At 42.6% G+C, this 10,232-nt stretch overlaps 1 protein-coding gene across 1 annotated transcript in view; it reads left to right on the top strand.

Annotated features, from left to right (window-relative positions):
- Positions 1-9,522, top strand: part of kcnq1.2 (potassium voltage-gated channel, KQT-like subfamily, member 1.2) — a gene marked incomplete at its 5' end in the record, with an annotated part of 360,645 nt that extends 351,123 nt beyond the window's left edge. Inside the window, one exon of the mRNA XM_079501199.1 lies at positions 8,589-9,522. Coding sequence (XP_079357325.1) covers positions 8,589-8,732 — 144 coding nt within the window. The 3' untranslated portion in view covers positions 8,733-9,522. The remainder of the gene's footprint in view (positions 1-8,588) is intronic.
- Positions 9,523-10,232: the final 710 nt, after the last annotated feature.

Genomic DNA, 10,232 nt, shown 5'->3' with positions numbered 1-10,232 from the left:
AGCGTCTCAGGGCACACAGCGTCTGTCTGGGAGACCAGGGCAGGGCACACATCACAGCGTCTCAGGGCACACAGCGTCTGTCTGGGAGACCAGGACATCACAGACAGACTCCCGTCTGCTAGCGAGGCTGCTCTAAATGCACCCGTTGGTCTCTAAGCTGTGTGTCCACCCCCTTCTTTATTGTGATGGTTTGTTGGAAAGCTGAATGTTTATTTTATTGATTGATTGATTGATTGATTGAATACTTTATTTAGTCACAAATGTACTGAGGTACAGTGAGACATTTAGACTAAAAGGATAACAGAAAAATCAAGGTTTTCTTACAGTTTTATAAGAAACCTGCGATTCACACCTGGACAGTGTCAGGGCAGTGTGTAGCAGTCTTGGAAGAAGTATGCAGATTTATTTTACTTTACGGGATATTTATAAACCACAGGGGTTCTCGGGGTCATTTTAACGTCCACTCAGGCTTTTTCAAGCACGCGAGACAGTTTTTTAAGTTCACGCTTTATTCAAATTCAATATTTAGATATTTGATATCAATTTCTGTCAGACACCCACACACCCCATCAATACATTTTAACCATGTTAAATTCATTGAAAACACTCTTCCTTGGTTCTGATTCTGATATTGTTAGAATATTATTAGAAGCCCATTAGGGGACAATGTCAGTCACCATCAGAATAGAACCAGGTTTCTGGTGTTATTGTTCTAGGAACAGGGCAGGGCTCTCATGACCCTAAGTCTACCTCTTCAGCTGTCTGGTTTTAAGCGTGATGCAATGGGGGAAGTCAGTGAACCCAGCAAAACATATTCCTGCATGCTGGTATGATTACATAAACCCCATCACACTCTTACACAACAGTCTGTGAACGGAAGGCTGCTTTGCAAACAACCTTCAGTCAGTTCATAGTGGAGTGGATTTCCTCCAGTTCTGTCCTTAGTGTATACTAAGTGTATACTTTTAAGGAATTGGGGCGGGGGGAGGACCTGTGTTCCATGTAAAGTTATTTTTTTAGCAAGCTATTGTAAATAGCTTTTAAGGACAACTTTTGTTTTTTTCAACCATGGTTCATGTTTTAGGTTGTTATTAGAGAAAGTAAAAGATGAGTGTTAATTTTTTTTAATTTGCTGCTTTATTTCGTTTTAGGGATTTTAGCTGTTTTTGACAGGGGAGCGGGGGCATTCGAGCATGGGGCTAAATATGTATTTTTTTACAAAATTATTATTTACTATAGTCCTACTAGACCCCAAGAAATTACATCTGGCCACAAAAGATCACGAGATCTACTGAATGTGTCAAACTGCATATTGAGCCTATGACACACAGTGTGGCTTCCCTCCCAGTAGGCTACCTTCACATTCAAAATTAACACTCATCTTTTACTTTCTCTAATAACAACCTAAAACATGAACCTTGGTTGAAAAAAACTAAAGTTGTCCTTTAAAGTCCTACTGAAACGTTTTTCACACTTTTAGACCATATCAGTGGGCATACAGTACATGTATGCAAAAAAAAAGGGAATTCTTTGTGTATTTTTATATCAAAAGTCAATACAAATCAAATTTTAATTACTTCCTTTGAAGGAAAACGTGATGACGTGTCGAGGCTCACATGCATATTAATGAATCAAGATTACATTCACCTATTTTATTTCCATTGCTGCGTTGTCCTCCAAACACAGGTGGTTTTGATTACAGAAATACTCCTTTTTTAATATCATTCAAGATGACCATCCAGACAGTGTATTTCTCGTTTTAAACTTAATCATGACGCTAAAATATTTATCTGAAAACATTATAGGTTAGAATATGTTAGTCATGAGCTTTGCTGCCTGTCTCTCTCTGACTTTGTTTACAAACAATCTGCATGTGCGTGCACGCATCGCACACGCAGCCGAGTAACGTCCCATAGCCTGGAGTGATGCAACGTTCTGATTGGTTCAAAAACGCACATCATCAAACTTTCCGTTTGAGAGTGAAACTACAAAATAAAATGCTCCAACTAGCCATTTCACCCCGTCTTTAAGCGTTTTTCAAACTACTCAAAATGGCGGTGTTTTTTAATTCAAAATGGTGGGTTATCTAAAGGTCAGAGGTCAAAAGTCAGAACATAAAACTCATATACACTGAGTTTTATTGCTGACGTTCAAACGGTTGATGAGCTATGCCTGTTCAAAGTTAGCATTTTCAATTGAGTGCTATAGCGCCACCCTTTGGCCAATTGTCGGGGGCTTCGCGTCCTCACCGTTTGGCATATCCCACAATATTGCAAAGTTTCGCAAAAAACAACTGCACGGTTAATCCAGAACTGCTATTCTTGGCGGAAGGAGAAGACAAAAACAGATAAATGCAATAAGGGACCAAATTCCCTTCGCGCCAGTCTAGGGATTCACATTTCTTAACAGTTGTTGGTAGGGCGTTCCACATTTTAGTAGCATAGGTGCTAAATGAATTTAACCACTTGTTGGAGCTGAATCTGAACGTGGTTTGTGGAACTCCCTCTTGTGATCATGGACTTTGTTGACATTAAGGAAGAAATTTGTCTTATCCAACGATAACTACATATTTAAAGTTTTGGGTCTGAGAGGCTAAATCTCATAAATGAGTACTACAGACGAATAACAGTCTAAGTCCACACTATTGATCCATAATATATAAATGATAGATAAGGGTTCAGGACAACAAGGCCTTTTCGTGGAGGGGTCAGTCTGAAATTTGGACTTTTTTTCGTCTGTGGTACTGGTCTGTGGGGGTGCAGTACTTAGTTTAGACAGTACTTGGTTTAGACTAGTCATTGGTTAGACCTCACCCTAACCCTAACCTCCCACGGGGCAGCACACCTAAACCTAACCTTAACCCATGTCTAACCAATGACTAGTCTAAACTAAGTATGCACCCCGGTCCGTGGCTCCAATGCCAAATAAATAATGGGCCTTGATATGAAAAGGGTTGAAAACCATTAGTCTAAATCAACAAATAGAGTCCAGTAAAGAAGCGTGCTGCCTGCCAGCCAGTCAGGGTGTTGTGGCTGCGAGGCAGCCGTCCCCATGCAGCATGTGTTGTCTGCTGCTGCTCTGAGAGGGACAGCTGCATGGGGGACGTCTCCTGTCCTGTCCTGTCCTGTCCTGTCCTGTCCTGTCCTGTCCTGTCCTGTCCTGTCCTGTCCTGTCCTGTCCTGTCCTGTCCTGTCCTGTCCTGTCCTGTCCTGTTCCCGCATCATGTGTCCTCGTCATCACACCGTCTGTCACTGCTCTGACCCAGCCCAGCTGGCATGCACACACACACACACACGCACACACACACACACACACACACACACACACACACACACACACACACACACACACACACACACACACACGCACACACCACACCACACCCAAATGGAACGCTTACGGGTCTTCAACTCTGAGAGAGTGCAAAGAGAACCAAATGGACCCTTAAAATAATGAACAATGAGGATTTTAAAGTGTATGCATTTGGGGGGGTCTGTGGCCTTATCAAACTGGGGGTCCTTAACCACCAGCAAATGTATTGTGGGGAAAGCGTTCGCAAAAAATAGCAGTTTGACCATACACGTGGTCGCACGCACGCACGCACGCACGCACGCACGCACGCACGCACGCACACTCACTTCCTTTCTGTTGTTTCCTGCTCTCACTTTTTTATGCATCATTGTCAACCGTATCTAGGCTTTGCCATTCACGTACATGCGCACACACACACACACACACACACACACACACACATGCACACACACACACACACTGTGAGAGGTGATAAATAGGTCCTGTGTGTTTCTGTGTAATTGTGTTTTTCTTGCGTCTCGGCGGGTGTGTGTGTGTGTGTGTGTGTGTGTGTGTGTGTGTGTGTGTGTGTGTGTGTGTGTGTGTGTGTGTGTGCGTGGCTCCATTCAGAGAACCAGCGGGAGGAATTCCTGATCCAACACTAAGCTCCGACCAGAATGTTCAGGAGTGTGTAGATTACTGGCCAACATGTTTATGATAGCCTATTATTGGGTAAGCCCCGACCCTGGGCACAGCGCGTGCTCCCAGTCCGGAGCACAGCTATTTAGGTCATCGCTTCCCGGAACCGTTCCCATGCGTTTATAGGACCCATACATTGATGATGTACTTCGTCTCTGTCGGGGGGGGAAACCTTATGTCCAAATCTGTTACTTTTCAGGGTTCAAATTAAAAAAATAGCAAAAGTTTAGCAGACCTACAAGCTCGCAAACACGTCAATTCGCGTCACGTTTCGAGCTTCTAGTGTTTCGATCTGCTAATTTTGGCGCTTTTGTGTGACGCAAAATTGTATGATTGTATGATCAAGTATAGGGCTTAAATTTACGAAAAAACTAAATGTAAAAAAAAAAAAAAAAGGAGATAAGATGTTTCTGCTTGACAGCAACGGATTTGGTTGTTTTCAAATGACCAAAGAATAAAACAGGGTTAAAGAGGTTGAACTGTTTTTCCTGTGGCTCCCTTTAATGTTGGATCCAGTTTGTGCATGAGAAGGTTTCACTGTCAAAGATCTGCATCGCATAAAAATAAAAAGAGAACAGCAAAACGACGGCTAGACCGATCCCAAACTATGAGTCCAGAGACTCCACGGAACGGATCCTCTTGACATCTTGACAATCATCGCTCGCCCGGCGCTTTTTTACGTGCGGCGATCTGATTTCATCCTGCGCTGTAATGTAGCGTGATATTTCATATTTATGTCTCATAATATAAGTCTCCTATTTCAACAAACAATAATGGCCCCCCGCTTAACGTCCCGCTCCGCTATAAAAGTGTCCCGTATGTCAGATGCACGCACTTAAAAGATAGCAGAGAAAGAGAAGACATAAGCCCAGAACCTCTGAACATACCGCTGATGTTAACTATGAGAGGCCTGAGGCCAAGGAGTGCCTGAGGCCTGTTTTATGCTCATGTCATGAGCAGTGCTGCAGGGAGAACCACTCTGATTTGTTTTTACTTTAGTACGTTAAAGCAGTGGTCCTCTAACCTCTTCATGTCTGGGGATGTCCCGATCATGTTTTATTTGCCGATACCGATTTTTCCCGATCCGATATTTATATATTTATAGAACACGTTTACGCCATATCACAATAGTACAATATCCAAAGTCACAGACAATATCCAGTCTAATATCATGATATGGATATAATATTGATACTAGGGATGTCCCGATCACGTTTTTTTGCTCCCGATCCAATTCCTATCATTTGAAAATGACGTGATCGGCCCCGATTTCCGATCACGTGATCGGATCGAGACACGGACCCTAATTGACACGCATTAGCCCGCGGACCCCCATTTGAAAGGTTTACGTGTCGGGGACCCTTCAGAAGAGATGTTAGACTCACAATTTCAAAACATTTTAGATATTTTTTCAAAAAATTTTCCAAAATATCAGATGTACAAGCTCACAGCACTGCATGACGTGACACGCTGTGAGCTTGTAGATCTGCTATTTTTTTCTTTAACATAATTAAATAAGTAAGTAAAAAGATAGGCCTTGTAATAAAATAAAACCTAAATCTATAGTAACTAAGTTTTCAAATAATTCCATTGGAGTTAAAAAGCACAATATCTTTCTCTGAGATGTAGTGTGAACTATAAAGTATAATGAAACTACATTGAAGTAAAGTAAAAGCATGCACCTTCAAGAACTTGACTTAATGCACTTATTGGGCTCCTTTTCGTCACCGCTAAACCCCTTATCCCTAAACTTTAACAAGTTAAAATGGCCAGTCTACAAGCTCACAACATGTAGATTGGCTAGTTGAACTATTCAAAAATGTTTTTCAAAATAGTAAAATAAGGCAAAGAATGTTTAGGGATAAGGGGTTTATAGCGGTGACGAAAATGGAGCCCATTATTTACTTTCCAGATTCCACCACTATTAGGGAGCTGGTAGAGAGAACGTTCAGCCTGAGATGAACGCCGGTTACTCATCGTAATGGCCGTCTGCATTGAGCGTCTGTGTGTGTGTGTGTGCACGTGTGTGTGCACGTGTGTGTGTGCGCGTGCGTGTGTGTGTGTGTGCGTGCGTGTGTGTCTCGTATGAGACATTATGAGTCTTTGATGTCTCTGTCTTCTGTCAAGCCTTTGATTTATCCAGCGCCATCTTTATCATTTACCCTGGTTTTACGGAGCTGTTGCAGAGTACTGCTCTGTGTGCGCGTGCGTGCGTGTGTACACTGCACACGCGTGCGTGCACGTGTGAAGGGATAAGTAGATAAGTATAGAGGTAAGACTGAGGCCAGGGTGGTGGAGATGTTGAAAAAAGACCTTTGAAGATGTTACAAAAGTGTGCGGTAAAGCCGGTAATGTGCGAGTGGCTCTATCTGGCCTTGCCCTTTATGCCTAAACATTTTAGCCAATTTGTTTTATTTTGAAAAACATTACAAAATTGTGAAAATAGCCAATCTATACATCAACATGTTGTGGGCTATAGATCAGCTATTAAAAGGTTAAAAATGTACAATTTAGCCATTTAGCTAAATAGCCATAATTTAGCCATATACTGTAGCTCCTAATCCAGAGTGATTTACCGTAAGCAAAACATAAGGGGTAAGATGAAGATGGCGCATGTGAGAGAAACTGCGTGCGTGCGTGGAGTGGCTCAGGAGAGAGCGGACGCTTCTGAAACAGAAGGTTCCCAGTTGGGTCCCCGGCTAGTGGCTACCCCAGAGTTAGTGGCAAAGTGTCTTTGAGCGAGACACTGAACCTCCAACTGCTCCTGGTGAGCAGGTTTGGTGCCTCATGATTTCCTTCCTGTGTGAATGAAAGTGTGAGTGTAATGCACATTGTGCTTTGGATAAAAGGTGCTAAATAATGGCACCATTCTGTGTGTGAGAGAGAGACTGTGCGTGTGTGTGTGTGCGTGTGTGTGACCAGTCTCCAACACAGAGACCCCCTTTCCACCGGTTGGTTCCCAATGGGAACCGGTTCAGTTCTTTTTGGTTCTTAGGCCCCATTTACACTGACAGACAAATCTAGCCTGAATCAGATCTGTGCCACATCGCGATTGAAATCCGATTGGTTTAAATGAGTCTAACATGTCACATGTAAATGGGGCCTTAGTCCATGAGCCAGAGCTCCAAAATTGGTGGGAAAAACTAGACCTATATGAAATTGTTTATCAATACAAGTAAATGAATTCAATTTAGGCATTTAGCAGACAATTATAATTTTACAATTTAGGCATTTAGCAGACGCTCTTAATCCAGAGCGACTGGAATACATGATAACCCTTCCACAGTAGTAGCTTTTTCATATTTACGATAATTCTGCATATTTTCCTACAGAATGCCTCATTTGCATATTTAAAAATGTAAAATGTGTAATACAATAAATCATTGTCTTCGTGTAAGTACCCAATTGGGGAAGTTTCATGGTGAAAACAATCTAATCGTTTTGCACACTCAATTCATAATTAACGTTCCAATTTTAGAGTTCTGGCTCATGGACTAAGAACCAAAAAGAACTGAACCGGTGGAAAAGGGGTCAGAGGGTTCGTCAATCATGTGTGTTGACTGTGTGGTCACACTGCAGACAGACAGACAGGCAGACAGACAGACGCCTGTCACATGGCTCTGTGTGAGGTGCCCGGGTGACACACCTGTGTTTACACACAGCAACACTGTGTGTGTGTGTGTGTGGCGAGAGAGGGTATATGTATGCAATTGTGTGTGCTCATGCATATACCGTACATGGGTGTGTGTGCTTGTTACTGTGTGTGCAGGGGGTGAGGGTGTGGTCGATCCATGACTTTGCATGTGTGTATATTATACACGTGTGTGTGTATGTGTGTGTATGCGTGCATGTGTGTGTGTATGTGTATACCGTACGTGTCTGTCGCCGTCCTCCCACACAGACCGGATCACATAACTCAGCAGTTTTAGTAATGACTGGCTCCAGCAGGTAGTGTGTGTGTGCGTGCGCACGTGTATATACAGTATATGTGTGTGTGTGTGCGTGTGTGTGACATGGCACAATAACATGTCATTAGCGTGTCATTACAGCGCGCTGCTCTGTCATTGGCGTGCAGGCAGCAGCTATATTAAAGAGCTGGCGGCACCAGCGCCACAAACAACACAACAACAATAGGAACAGAAACTCTCCACCATTCTTTGTGTGTCGGTCCCGTGTGTGTACACACTGTACTTATCTACTTACCAGGACTGGGAGAAGAAGTACTCCCATTTTGAACTTGAACCCCAGCATCCATATAGGTTATACTGGGAGGGAACAATAACCAAAAATAGCAGGTCTACAAGCTCACATTGGGGTAGAAAGCAGAGAGACAACTCAACCAAGTCTAGGGTTGGTTAAAGCTACATGTTTGTGTTCTACCCTGGACTTGAACTCTGGTCTCTGCTGAAATGTTTACCACTGAGCTCAGCCAATAGAGACCCTGCTTGCTCAGGGAAGAAACCTGACCTTCAGGTAAAACAAAATGTGACCTTCACATGAAATTGCATGTCAAACCAGAAACAGGGTTGCGCTGTGTGATTCTGTATACGTTCCACCACTGATCTGTCTCTTGTGGATTTGTGTTGATTGATCTGCAGGTCCAGCAGATGGAATACAAGATGGACGCCGTCCTTCAGATCCTGACGGAGCACTTTGTCCCCAAGCCGGAGCTGACGGTCAAGCCGTCCTTCCGCAGGGTCACCATCCAGAAGCGTGCGCGCAGCATAGACGAGGGGCCCTGAGACCTGCCTCGCCGCACGATGATGACGTCATCACTAAGAGACAACCTGAGAGGGAACGCGGCGGAACCAGGCGGGAGATAAATGTTAAAGTGAACAGTGTTGTTGGCCTCTCTCTGCTCAGAGAGGGCCAGCGTGGGAGATTGTTAAAAGGGGAACTCCGTTTCCCACAAACCCCCTCGCTTCCTCTTACGTATGACACCCCCCCGAAACCTTTTTTATTTATTTTTTATTTTTTTGTCTTTTCATTGACATTGGACGTCCAGGAAGAGAAATAACTTGAAGACTATTAATAATTATAATAATAACATTCTCATAACAGTAGAGTTCTGCCGCTCAGAGACTAGAGCAAAACCAAGACAAACACACAGGATGGGATTCACTTTGGAACCGAAAGCAGAGAGAGAAGGAAGAAAGATGTCCGTCGTCGTCCATCCACCCCACGCACGCACGCACGCACGCACGCACGCACGCACACACACACACACACACACACAGGAGTACTCAAATGTTAGACTAAAGTTTAAAGGTCAATACTGCATTCACAATCTTACTTAAGTCAAAGTACAAAAGTAGTAGCATAAAAAATACTTAAAGTAGCAAAAGTTAAAGTATTCATTAGTCTGCTGTCTGCCCATTTCAGAATCTTCATTATACAGCATGTAATTTGAATTATATTATCAACCTAAATAAGTAGAGTACATCATTGTTTCTCAAGGCGGGGTACGGGCCAGCAAAATGAGTCACAATCCTTTCAACCACTTTAACCATATTTTACACTTTGGCTATTCAAAAATAGCAGATATTCAAGCTCATAGCTGGTGTGTGTGTGTGTGTGTGTGTGTGTGTGTGTGTGTGTGTGTGTGTCTGTGTGTGGAGCATAGCAGTGGGCGTGGTCTTCTGGACCTACTGAAAAATCGGCCATTCATTTCTCCCATAGAGATTTACAAACATATTTATATAAATTATTTTAAGCCTAGAATCAAGCCATCCAAGATCCTGGTGAGTCATGATAAAACCTTTGATTATGTGAAAAAAAAAAAAAAAAACGCCAAAAACAAAGGGTATTTATTAAATGTAATATATAATTATCAATATAAATAAATCAATATAATTAAATATTACTTTTTTATGGTTTTATGGTTATATATCTAAATATTTTTGTAAATCTCTATGGGAAAAATGAATTGGAGATTGAAAACCACACCCACTGCTATGACATATATTAGGGGTGTGACGATACATTTTAACAGCGATACGATACGATACAACTTTATTGTCAGCTTTCACTGAAATTTGCTTTGCGTCCATGACGTCACCGTTCAAGATACAAATAGGACATACACAATACATTACACAAGGTACATTACAGGACACACATCACAGAAGCAGACAGGAACAAGAACAATAGAACATATCCTCTTGGTTTACCGATTTTGGTTTAAAAGCAGAACAGACTGGTGTACAAGTTATACGATACGTATCTCGATACATGGTTGACGA

Source organism: Electrona antarctica, assembly GCF_951216825.1.
Source record: "Electrona antarctica genome assembly, chromosome: 5".
Taxonomy (NCBI): Eukaryota; Metazoa; Chordata; class Actinopteri; order Myctophiformes; family Myctophidae; genus Electrona; species Electrona antarctica.
The sequence above is the reverse complement of the archived record's forward strand: the minus strand, read 5'-3'. Positions and strand labels throughout refer to the sequence as shown.